The 13,721-nt window shown below is 37.7% G+C and overlaps 1 protein-coding gene across 18 annotated transcripts in view; it reads right to left on the reverse strand.

Annotated features, from left to right (window-relative positions):
- The window catches only part of CYRIB (CYFIP related Rac1 interactor B), a 177,032-nt gene that overhangs the window by 12,516 nt on the left and 150,795 nt on the right, over positions 1-13,721 (reverse strand). For all 18 annotated transcript variants that reach the window (XM_024250511.3, XM_024250507.3, XM_024250510.3 and 15 more), the window contains 3 exon segments: positions 8,295-8,400; positions 1,635-1,771; positions 295-372 (listed from right to left, as the gene is read on the reverse strand). In XM_024250511.3, coding sequence (XP_024106279.1) covers positions 295-372; positions 1,635-1,771; positions 8,295-8,400 — 321 coding nt within the window.

The raw sequence follows: 13,721 nt of genomic DNA on the forward strand, positions 1-13,721 counted from the left end.
AATTTCTGTACAGTTAAAATGAGAGTACACTGCGAAATTTTATAAGGATCAACGTTATACAGATAAGCAATTTTGTTGAAGTAGTTGTGGGAATTTAAGAGACTGTGAAGAAAAACAGGTAAACACCATATGGTTTGTTACAGTTTGCTTTTCCTCCTACAGCTATGGCTGCCCATAATTACTAACTTTATTACTAGCTTTAACACTATCTGAATGAACAAACAAAATAATAAAATGAACAGGCTGAGCACTAAGTTATTCTTACCATCCCCCTAATTCAAAGCATTAACTTACCGGTACATTGTTAATCCTCATACGACTCAATGTTCTTCTATAATAGCTGAAATCATTCTGTATGGCAGGATTTGTCATCTGAAGAAGACATTTGTGGAAAAAAAATGTTATGTACTAAATGCTAATGTAAAAAATTAAGTAAAAAATCTTCAGTTTTAATTAGTATAAAACATTCCATAATTCATAGTATCATTTTAAGAACTAGCACTGGTATAATCCAAGGTGGCTTATAACTGTATTCAGTCCTTACTGAACATATAAAACGAAAGACCACAGGCAGTATACTTTCCCTTTTCTTTTCAGTTAATTTCAGGTAATGTACTAAAAGCTTGTTTATCAAATAAACAAAAACAAAAAGGACTGTTTAGGCACTTGTTTTTAGTTATTACGATAGAAGTATGTAGATATGGTCAACAGAGCAATCCTCAAACTAGAATTTTACATACAAATCTGACTGTGATACAATTATAAAATGCTGAAGTTTGGAATCCAGCTCTTCCATTTTCTAGACAGGGTACCAGAGGCCCTGAAAAATCAAAGGACCTGCCCAGCGTCTCATGACTGGGGTTACTATGGCAGAGTATAAATTGGAACTCAGGTCTCTTGATATGAGACCTAGTGCTTATTCCTTTACATTCATTCTTTTTAACAACAAGGTATTTATAGTTCCTAACACTATAAACAATGACAGAGGAAAAAAGAAACAGAAAGAAAGGAAGAAAGCAGGAAAGGAGGAAGGGAGAAAAAAGAAATTTTAGCAACATTTTAATATAAAAGAATGTTGGAAAACGGGGGTAGGGGGTGTGAGCAGAAAAGAAAAAATATTGGAAAAGAAGCTCAACATTTCGTTTCGGAGATTAATTTTTAAACAAGGTTAAACGAAGACTGCTGAGACATGTGGATCACCTGAGGTCAGGAGTTCGAGATCAGCCTGGCCAACATGGTGAAACCCTGTCTCTACTAAAAATACAAAAATTAACCAGGCGTGGTGGCACATGCCTGTAATCCCAGCTACTCGGGAGGTTGAGGTGGGAGAATCACCTGAACCCAGGAGGCAGAGGTTGCAGTGAGCTGAGATCACGCCACTGCACTCCACCCTGAGTGACAAAGCAAGGCTCTGCCTCAAAAAAAAAAAAAGATTGAGACTGAATACTCAGTAATTTGCTCTTTGCCATGTATCAAAATACCTGTCATAATTTCTAAATCCAGTTTTCCATTTTTATTAAGGTCTAGCAGACATCATTTAAATACATTTTAACAATGTTTCCCGGCTATTCCTCCTAGTACTCATTAAAAGATTCATGATTTTCGTAACAATCAGGGCCAATAGATAATTCTACCTTGAGTTCATCAAATCGGAGTGTGAAATGAAGAATTTCTGCAAACTGTTTAGCAAGAGCCTGCTCTCGCTCTAGATGCTGGGTGGGAGAATATGGGGTACTTGTTAAGGCTCCCAGAAGACCTCTTAATGCTGCTTCTAAAGAAAAAAATTGAAAAAAACATTAAGTTGTTTGTATCTGTGTGATATTTGTTTATTAAAAAGTGAACAATTCATAAATGTTAATTCCCAGAAAAGTTCTCTTAAAAAAAACAGATGATCTAAATATAATAAAACTAATTAAGAAGTTTCAATGTTGCCATTGCTAATGTACTACACACATTCTGAATACTATTTAACAGAATAAAAACCTCAAAGGGACTAATTCAAGGGTTTATAATTCTGTAAACCCAGATTGAAAATAGTGCAGAAGTGAATTTGAATTCAACACCAGGATCAAAGGGCAAATTTTATATTACTTTAATCACTTCACACAGTGTGGAATTTGGTTTTATGAAATGGTAACTATTATCTACAACTGAGTAACTTTCTTCAATGGCACTGTGTCCACACTGTCTGTATATGCCCATGAATCAATTACCAATTTCTCATACTTTCAATACGTCGTTTATTTATAACCACAAACTGTTTGCTTTCAGCTACTAAAGAGAACAAAATATGTGGTTCAATAAGCTTCTTGTCTTAGAACTTGACATCTCAAGACTACAATATAAATATTCTAATTCATTATGTGAGCAAAATGGTCCCTTTGAAATAAGTGCTACTTTTGGGATGCCAGGCTAATAAATACCATGTTTGATAATGGAAGTACTAAATACTAATACTAATATTAAATACTAAATACTAATATTTCATTTCAATATTTCAAAAAGCCATAGAAATCAAATGAATTCAGTTACAGATCACAGAACTGGAAAATGCTGCTAAATTCTGGTCAGGGAAAATAAGAGCTTACAGAGTTAAATTATGATCTGACGTTAATAAATGTCAGATTAATAAACAAATATTAATGATAAATTTAAAACTTTATGTCGGGTCATCAGCCCGTAACTTAAAAAAAAACCCAGTTTTCCTATTTATGAAGATTTACATATGAGTCAACATCTACTGTACACTGAATATAGTCTCCCATTTGATTTTTACCATCAACTATGACATGGTCATTGCAGATGGATCAAAAGAGTTTCAAAGAGCTTACAGCCCAAAGTTATAGCTAGTAAATGCTAGGTATTTCTGACTCCAAAGCCCTATTCTTTCTACCACAATAAACTGTCTCTGAAATAAAGCAACATTGTACGTAGTCTCTGTAACCTTATAAAACATTAACCTCCTGATTACTACCAATAGTACCAATTACTTCTGTAACCCTACAAAACATTAATCTACTGATTAAAAACAATAGTAGGTACTTCCTGAGTGTCTGTTAGATACCAGGTACTGAACTATCTCTTCACAGACATTATTTCTCATCCATACAATAACTCCAAATGACAGCTATTATCCTTTTTTTTTCCAGTAAGTCAGAAAATGTATTGACTGGCTACTCTGTGCCAAGCACTGGGAAAATGGATGTAGACAGACATGCTCCCTGTGCCCATATGGAGCCTTATTATATAGAGAGAAGACAGACAAATGATTACAGTTGTGATATGTGCTGAAAATAAGTACACAGTACTGTGGAAAGGTATAAAAATAAGACCTCACCTAATGGAAGGCCTAGGAAAAGATTTCCCTGAATAAGTGACTCCTGGACTGAGAATGAAGTAGGTAGTAAGGATGAACATGAGTTTGCAGACAGAAAGGCAGGGAGCCAGACCCTGAACTGAGAAGAGCATGACATACTTGAGGAACTGCAAGACCACCAATATAGGAGCACAGAGGGCAAAGAGGAGGGTAACCAGGACTAAGATAATTCATACACATATAATTTGTGTACCACATTAAGTACTCTGGCTTTGGCATCCTAACGTCCCTAGAGAAATCATTTAAGCAGAGGAGTGGCATCATCAGATTAGCATTTTAAAATGCTACTTCATTTGCAGTGTGCAGCATGGACTGTAGGGGTATGGATGGTGTATTGAGGTGTAACAGTGGATGTGAAGATGATCAATTAAAAGTCAAACATTTTGGGTTATATTTTAAAAATGGTTTACTTCTTCCAAGATTCATTCTTTCTGTTGGTGTTAACTGGAAAACTAAGTAAGAGAGACACCGAACAGAAAAAAACATTTTTACAAAATATTATTATAGTCTGTTAAAGAAAAAAAGAAAAATGCATTTGCCTAGACTTTATCAAGTCTCAGGGTTAATTTCAGCATTCCAAGTTCTCTACCACTTTTGGGACTGGAGTCAGGTCGCTTGGCTAAGTTGGGATGGTCAGTGACCAGTAGTTGCAGAACTTTTGTCTATGAATGGCTGAGACCCTCAATGGTAGATCTACGATGAAAGGGAAGCTCAAGGTGATAAATCTGCTAATCTGCCTTTGAAGCAGCTAGATCAGCCTCACCCCGCAGGCCTGTGCTGGCACAAGTCAGTCCTACTAGCCTACAATGCTCTGTCTCAAGAGAGAAACTGGAGACAACCCCACAGAAAATGTCCCAGAAGTCTCTGGATGAGTTGGAGAGAAAGAGAGGACAAAGAAAAGATGCCTGGGATTGGACTCAGATGAAGCTCCTAAAACAAAACCATGAGATTATGATTTTTTAAAAAGTAGATGACCAGGAGAAAATTAATAGTCTATTAAGCCCTAAGTTCTGGAAGAACCAAAGGAAGCTGGCAGATGAGTGCAGGAGCCAAAACCATAGAAGGAGGTTGCAAGGAAAAGACAACTAGAAGGAATGATAAAGATGACAAATCAGTCCACAAGCTAGGACAGGGAAGAATAACTAGTTGATTAGGAAGAGGAAGCCCCTGGGAAGAGTGTCCCTATAGAGACAACAGTAATTTATTCTCATCAACTGCCATCTATCTACTCTCAAATCCTCAGAAGAGAACCTGAGGACATGGATTCTAAAGGATTTAAAAGACAACCAAGAGTCATGACCACAATTACGGTGGGCATTTGGGGCCTTTAAAATACATTTTGATAAATTCTGTCCAGTGAAAAGAAGCTAACATGTTGGAGGGACTTACTCATTATGACCCTTGGAGGCAGTCCCTAATGTAAGCCCCTAAAGCATGAGGAAGACTGAGGGGAGACAAAGCAGTTTGTCCTACTGCCTGACCATACAACCTTCTTTTAGGTATCTGCCTCAACAGGAGGGGCTCCAAGGCCTCAGAACAAAACAAGCAAGTACAGAACAAGCAAGTATGGCAAGTTTACTGTAGGGTCCAGCCCCACAGGGTTGGTGGGTTTCTCCTCGTGTGCGGAGACGAGAGAGTATAGAAATAAAGACACAAGACAAAGAGATAAAAGAAAAGACAGCTGGGCCCAGGGGACCACTACCGCCAAGACACGGAGACCGGTAGTGGCCCTGAATGCCAGGCTGCGCTGATATTTATTGGATACAAGACAAAGGGGCAGGATAAGGAGTGTGAGCCATCTCCAATGATAGGTAAGGCCACGTGGGTCACATGTCCACTGGACAGGGGGCCCTTCCCTGCCTGGCAGCCGAGGCAGAGAGAGAGAGGAGGAGAGAAACAGCTTACATTATTATTTCTGCTTATCAGAGACTTTTAGTACTTTCACTAATTTGCTACTGCTAACTAAACGGCAGAGCCAGGTGTACAAGATGGAACATGAAGGCAGACTAGGAGCATGACCACTGAAGCACAGCATCACAGGGAGACGGTTAGGCCTCTGGATAACTGAGGGTGGGCCTGACTAATGTCAGGCCTTCCACAACAGGTGGAGGAGTAGAGTCTTCTCTAAACTCCCCCGGGGAAAGGGAGACTCCCTTTCCCAGTCTGCTAAGTAGCGGGTGTTTTTCCTTGACACTGAAGCTACTGCTAGACCACGGTCTGCTTGGCAACGGGCGTCTTCCCAGACGCTGGCGTCACCGCTAGACTAAGGAGCCCTCTGGTGGCCCTGTCTGGGCATAACAGAAGGCTCGCATTCTTGTCTTCTGGTCACTTCTCACTATGTCTCCTCAGCTCCTATCTCTGTATGGCCTGGCTTTTCCTAGGTTATGATTATAGAGTGAGGATTATTATAATATTGGAATAAAGAGTAATTGCTACCAACTAATGATTAATGATATTCATATATAATCATATCTAAGATCTATATCTGGTATAACTATTCTTGTTTTATATTTTATTATACTGGAACAGCTCGTGTCCTCAGTCTCTTGCCTTGGCACCTGGGTGGCTTGCTGCCCACATTTACCAGGGCAGTGTAGTTAAACCGTGTCAGCAAAACTGAGTATCTTCAAATTATGCAGGTAATCCTTGCCCTGTCCCATTGTAAGTACGCAAACTGGCAAAGGATCAGGGTCCTTCTTCTGAAGGTGTATCTGTAGTGCTCAGGCCAAGAAACCTTCTCCTTAGGACTGCAAGATTCTGAAGGATCATGTGTGTCTTCATAGTTGCATGCTGCTCCATGGTGCTGTTTGTGCTGGAATAGCACCCATGATGGGACATACACCACGAGACCGATGAATTCCCATGGTAAAAATATAACACTTTTTGGTTTATAGTGTTATAGTTGGACAAATAGTCCAACTAGTTTGGCCTATTTTACAATTATTCTTTGTTTATTGGGATATGCTAAAAGACCAAGATGAGCTTCAATAGCATCTGAGCACCATCAAAAGCAATTTAACTATAAATGCAGCCAGAAACCAGCATAAGAAAAGCTGTATATAGTAGACAAGACAACCAAGACAGAAAACCTAGGCTGATTGGGTTATAAAGTGCAAAGCTACAGACTATAGAGACACTTGATTGAAAGACAAATAGTGTAAAATAACTAATACTAAAATTGGGAAAATAAATTACAATTCTTATTTCCAGTAAGAAAAAGATAATTTATACAATATTTCTATCCAAACTATTGTCTGTCTTAACATTACATTTAACAGGCTGTACTGCATCTAAAGGAAAAACAGCAATTGTCTTACTTTTTTTAAGAACATAGGCATTTTTTAAAAATGGAACTTCAACTTCAGAAGTTACAAATACAAATGGCCAAATAGCAAATATAAATATAGTAAGATATTAAAAAACATGAAGCAATAAAAACTTATTACAAACTAGAAAGCACAAGTCCTAACTAATGGAGGCAGAGATGGTTTGCCATGTAGTTCTGGCTCTCTAACATGCAGATCAATTACTGCTAGTTGGAGGCTTTAAAAAAAAAAAAAAAAAAAAAAAAACAACCATACAGTGACCAAGTGTTAAACCTGGCAACTAATTAGAAATTTTTAAAATTATGTGGGCCAGACAAATCACATCTTTCAAGTCTAAATTTAGCTTTTGGGTCCCCAGTTTGACTTCAATCTTATAGTATATATCCCCTGGTTTCCGGCTTATGTATTTAAAAAACAAACAATCACAGTATGATTTTCTTATGATTAATTTGTAATGTTTATACATTTCAAAAATTCAAACTATATGGAAGTACGTGTTTTAACTACATTCAAATCGTCCTAATTTCTGACACACATCTATAGTATTCCTCTCCTGTGTCTATTCACTGTACAAAATAAAGTGCTTCACACTTACAACTTTAAAATCAAACAAAGAGCTAACTGGCTAAATCTCACCTGCTCTGCCTCCTCCTCCTCCAATAAAGGGAGCTCCAATTTTGCTTACTCATATTGAAGACACAATTCTGACCTTTGAATAATTTTTCCCAAGCAAGGGAAAAAGCAAACTGTTTTGAATTCTTTTTGCTTTAATAACTCCCTAGACAAGTTTGGGTATATCATTAGCTTTCTATTTCTTTCTTTCTTTTTTGAGACAGGGTCTCACTTTGTTGCCCAGGCTGGAGTGCAGTGGTGTGATCACAGCTACTGCAGCCTTGACCTGCTGGACTCAGGTGATCCTACCACCTCAGCCTCCAGAGTAGATGGGAACACAAGCATGTGCCACCACACTCAGCTTATTTTTGTTTGTTTGTTTGTTTTTAGAGATGGGATTTTGCCATGTTGGCCAGGCTTGTCTCGAACTCCTGAGCTCAAGCAATCTCCCAACCTCAGCCTCCAAGTGTTGGGATTACAGACATGAGCAAGCACACCCAGCCTATTTCTCATCTTCTACAGTTTTAGATACATGAATTAAGCGTAACCAGTAAAAATTTCAAGAAAACCTCTTTGATTTCTTTGGATGCTAAAGGGTCCTATTATGAGAAATCACTTGGTAGAATCTCTCTCCATCTCTACAGTAAGTCCTTTTCCCATATATGGGAAAGTAATCCTCAGGCCCTTGGTTAGTTAAACTTTTGTGTTCTTAAAATCATTTAAAATCAATGCTCAGATTCATGTATGTAAAACGACAGATGATGAGGAAAATAACTTGTGGACAAAAATGATCTAAATGAATTAAAAGGCCAGGATTGAGAGAAGATTAACCATAATCTTACAGTCTAACAAGCTTGCTTTACTTATAAAACAGATACTAAGCCAAATTCAGCATTATGAACATAAAAAACTCTAAACTTCTGGAATGAATAAACATCTTTTTCACTAGGGAAGTCACAATTACGAAACTTTCAACTTACCTAACCTCTGAGAAAATTCGTAAAATTTCTTTAATTTGCCTACTAGTGGAACAACTGCACCCCATGCCTTCTCTTGCAACTTCTCATCTGCTGGATGCTGGATTGCCTTCAAAATCCGAAAAATAAAAATAGTTAGATTTAAAAAAAAAAAAAAGGTTCATTTTTACATTAAAATGTAGGCTTTAGCAAACATAGGAAACCTTGGTATAATCTATAAAATATAGAATATTGAACCTAGGAGCGTTGAATATTTTTTTTTTGATAGAGCGTCTCACTCTGTTGCCCAGGCTGGAGTGCAGTGGCGTGATCTCGGCTCACTACAACCTCTGCCTCCCAGGTTCAAGTGATTCTCCTGCCTCAGCCTCCCAAGTAGCTGGGACTAAAGGCACACGCCACCACACCCAGCTAAATTTTTTTATTTTTAGTAGAGATGGGGTTTCGCCATGTTGGCCAGGCTGGTCTCGAACTCCTGACCTCAGGTGATCCACCCACCTTGGCCTCCCAAAGTGCTGGGATTATAGGCGTGAGCCACCATGCACGGCTGAGTGTTGAATATTCTATATTGAGTGCTAAGGGTGAGTCTTCTCAACTCCACAGACGCTCCATAGGAGTGCTAAGAGTGGGTCTTCTCAGCTCCATAGATACTTCAACCTTAGTTAGATACATAACTAACATAATACATTCTTAGTTATCCTTGCAATAGATATGAACATAATGAAAATTTTAAAATGGTCCAATATGTTTGTTAAATATATTATGCCTTGGTGCCCAGCAGATCCACAAAAAAAAATACTGCATATGTTTCCCATATGACAGAGTCTCTTAGTATTTCTTTGTCAAAGAATTATTTTAGCAGTAGAAAAGAAAACTCAAAAAGTAAGACAATAAGATGCCAACTCTGGGAACAGGCTAAGAAATTTCCAATAATTAAAATTCCAGGGTACAAACTAGCATTAGGAAAACTACCTACGACTTAAGAACCTAAATCAAGCTGAAACTGTGATTTAAGAATTGTCGGCTGGGCGCCGTGGCTCACGCCTGTAATGCCAGCACTTTGGGAGGCTGAGGCAGGCGGATTACGAGGTCAGGAGTTCCAGACCAGCCTGACCAACGTGGTAAAACCCCGTCTCTACTAAAAATACAAAAATTAGCCAGGCGTGGTGGTGTGTGCCTGTAATCCCAGCTACTCAGGAGGCTGAGACAGGAGAATCGCTTAAACCCGGGAAGTGGAGGCTGCAGTGAGCCGAGATCATGCCATTGCCCTCCAGCCTGGGTGACAGAGTGAGACTCTGTCTTAAAAAAAAAAAAGAAAGAAAAAAAAAAAGAATGGTCACAGACACTTATTCTCTGTAACTAAAATCCTATCCTATTCTACATAACAACTTTTCTCAGGCTTTCCTGAATAAGATAAAAAACTAGTTTCAAATCTGAAAGGGAAGAAAATATAATCTAGAGATCCTTAATATAAATGACTTCTTCTATACCCAGTCTTTCAAATCATTAAGTAATCTTTTCTGAATAGAGAGGGCTATTTCCAAAAATACATTTTTTTGTCTTTATCTTTCATTTGCCTATAGATGTTTTTTCTACTCCTTTACAGAAGTTAACATGTTTTTCAACAACCTGATTTACTTTAATATCTTGAAACAAACTAAACATACCATCTGAAATTCAGAACTAAAGCAGGGACCTGCTTATAAACACTATCAAGAGGTTATATGACATGTCTCGATACTCCCAAGGCACTAGTATTCTGACTCCATCCACACAAAAAACAAAAAATCAGGAAAGCAAAATAATATTAAACCCAGACAGATCTAAACGATGCTCTGAACAAATTAGCTGTAAACTGAATTAATGGGCTATATACTGGTTAAGAAATTTACTTTACAAGCTTGGCACCATTTTCAAATTGATGTTTTATTCAATATTTTTAAATGATGCTTAAACCCAATAGAAGCCTGAAGTCAATCCTACTTATGTCATTAATCTAGAAATATTGTAATATTGAAGAAAATCTGACATTACAACATGTAACAATCCTTTGTTCACATTCTATAGTAATAAGAACATTTCAAAGAGACCTTGATATGCTGATATATATGAAAAAAAATCCTTTGGCCTCAGGCCCAGACTTGGTAATGATTACTATCAGGTAGTAAAAATTTGTTTCTTGTATTTGTTATTCAGCAAACAAGTAAATAAGCCTTTCTGTCTGGTGGCAGCCATCAAATAAGCCAAGATGGGTACACACAAGTCCATCCAGGAGGCATGGAGGAAGAAGTAGTTTGATGTAGTGTGCTTTCACTGATGGTCCACTGCTGGCAGTACCATCAGCTCTCTTCTCTCCACAGAGATCCTGGCCCCACCCAGCCCAATAAAGTGTGCAGACTAGGCCACACAAGGTTATGTCATATATAGGATTCGTGTGTACTGTGGCGGCTGAAAATGCCCAGTTCCTAAGGGTGCAATGTACAGGTAGCCTGTCCTTTACAGTGGTAATCTGCTGAAGTTTGCTGGAAGCCTTCAGTACATTGCTAAGGAGTGAGCTGGACACCACTGTGGGGCCGCGTCCTGAATTCTTACTGGGTTGGTGAAGATTCCACGTACACATTTTTGAGGTTTTCCTCATTGATCAATTCCATAAAACTATAGAAGAAGTCCTGACACCCAATAGATCACTATACCAGTCTATAAGCACAGGGTGATGCGTGGGCTGACATCTGCCAGCTGAAAGAGCAATGGCTTGGATGGTCCCTAAATTCCACAAAACTGTGTCTGGTTCTTGCCATGCAGCTTGGAGAAGGTACAATACTCTCCAGCTCCACCTTCACCACTAATGTATGTTTGTATAATTAACATCTAATAAACAATTTGGATAGTTATGTCTGTTTACAGGTGTTACTTGTCAAAAACAGTCTGCAATTATTTCATGAATGCTTTGTCAAATCATAAAACTTAAAGTGATAGTATGTCTTCTTTCTAGTAAGATAAACTTTGGAGTTACATGTCAAGTGTTTAAAACATGCTGTGTGGTGCAGGAGGTTTAAAATAAATCCTTTAACTAGCTCTGCAGATTTGTCTGGTGCATGTGATTAATCTTACAGCTTTGTTGGGGTGATGGCAACACTGTGCTGGTTTACTTTCAAGTGGCTGGGTTTGGCAAATACAAACTTTTTAAGTTTAGTTTTGCTTTAGACATTTGTAGAGTGGAAGGAGGATACCTTAACACTATGTCGTGATCATATGTAGAAAAACATGAGCTCAAATAGAATCCACATTTTTGAATTTAATCTATTGTTCCATTTGTATGACTCCTGTTTCTGAGAGAAAAGTTTCCAAAAATGCCACCATTTCTCAGAATAATAAACGTGTTGCAAGAGGCTTTTCTTAGGAATGAAACAAATCTGGGTTAACCTAAACAAAACTGCCTCAGTCTCCACAGTAGCATTTTAAGTTCACATAAAAGTTCCAATGCCTTAGCTCTATAGAAATCAATGGAGAGTAGTCAGTAGGGCTATTTACACTGGTGTATTGTGAAACTGAATGTTATATAAATATGAATTATTAACCTTAACTTTTACAAACTACTAATCAATGCTAGGATGGGAAGCCAGTAAGCTTTAGATAAATACCTTTCAAGTATGAGGGTAGAAAAAGTCAACTTTAATCAAGTTTTTAAAATACTTATCAGTAACACTAATTTGTGACCATTATGAATCCCTTCAGTCACATCGGGGAAAATAGTTGGCTATTCAGAAGTATGTACATCATTCTTAGACCAGTTAGCCTTACAAATAAAAACATCTTGAGCCAACCCACTCTGTCCACACTCACAGGCTACAGAGAAAAGTCATAATTGAAGCCAATATAAGTTCCTGGTTTCCAATCTAACCGTATGTGTTGTGTGCAGTTATTTTTCTTGTCCCTGCTCAAACTACCCTAAAATCCTTATCATTCCACAAAGCTGGAACATCAGGTATGTGCCAACATTTACATACCACCACAATGCATTGCATTTGTTTTTATCACGTTTTTCCATAGACTAGGCTACTGTCTCCCAGGGTAAATTTGAGTGTAAAGGAAATGCAGAAAAAGAATTGCACAATTCTTCTCAATTCTGGATTTGCTGGCTTTAATTTAAATACTCGTTTCTGTGGACTAATTTTTCTCCTATCTTCTCTATGGGATTCAAAAGGCTTGGTTAACTGATTTCCAGGGAATATTCATAGAAAGTTCACAGAAGTTCTTGAGATCTAAATTCCTTTCTACTAAAAAAAAAAAATAATAACTTAAACCATACATTTTGACTGTATATAGAGATTGTTCAACTAAAGGAATAAATGTCTATTAAACTAAAAATAGTAACAACAACAAAAAAGCAAATAGACAAAAGTTAAAATTTTATTTTCTTCTCTTAAAGAAGTCAATTCTATTTTCTTGCAAGGATCTAAAAATCCTTTTCTAAATATCAATTCATTCTCACAATAAAAAAATGCTCTAGCAAATGTCACCCATTTTCATAACTGGACAGAGATAACTATTTCCCTGGCCTTGCCTTGTCTAGATTTAGAACTGAAGACACTGGCTGCTCTCTTATAATAAACATTTTATGGTTCTTCCTTATACTTCTAATTCCTTGTCCTCTCACAATAATCTACTGTTAGATAAGGTTTTGGGTCAACACCCATTATAGCCCAACATGCACAAGGGCACTTAGTAAACGTCAATGGTGAGGTTATTACGGAGCAGGTATAACTCATTTTCAAAAATGTTAAAACTGGCTGGGCACACTGGCTCACGCCTGTAATCCTAGCACTTTGGGACGCTGAGACAGAAGGATCACTTGAGGCCAGGAGTTCAAGACCAGTCTGGGCAACACAGCAAGTCTGTCTCTCTGTCTGTCTCTCTCTCTCTCTATTTATTTATTTATTTATTTATTTATTTTGATGGCGTTTCACTCTTGTTGCCCAGGCTGGAGTGCAATGGTGCAATCTCAGCTCACTGTAACCTCCGCCACCCAGGTACAAGTGATTCTCTTGTCTCAGACTCCCAAGTAGCTCGAATTACAAGCATGCGCCACCACACTTGGCCTCTTTTTTTTTTTTTTTTTTAAAGTAGAGATGCGGTTTTACCATGTTAATCAGGCTGGTCTCAAACCCCTGATCTCAGGTGATACACCCATCTCGGCCTCCCAAAGTGCCAGGATTACAGGTGTGTGCCACCAAACCTGGCTATTTATTTTTTTAAAATTTACAAAAACAAAGTTAAAACGGTTATGGACATATTACATTAATGGAAAGTACTTATTTCCCTCTAGGTGGTTAATCCTAGACAATAAGCATTGTTTAATAGATTCTATCTTAAATCAAATTTTATTCTATTTAACAATGTTTAAAAAATTATTTAAACTAAAATATATTAATA

The sequence above is a fragment of the Pongo abelii genome, chromosome 7 (genome assembly GCF_028885655.2).
Source record: "Pongo abelii isolate AG06213 chromosome 7, NHGRI_mPonAbe1-v2.0_pri, whole genome shotgun sequence".
Taxonomy (NCBI): domain Eukaryota; kingdom Metazoa; phylum Chordata; class Mammalia; order Primates; family Hominidae; genus Pongo; species Pongo abelii.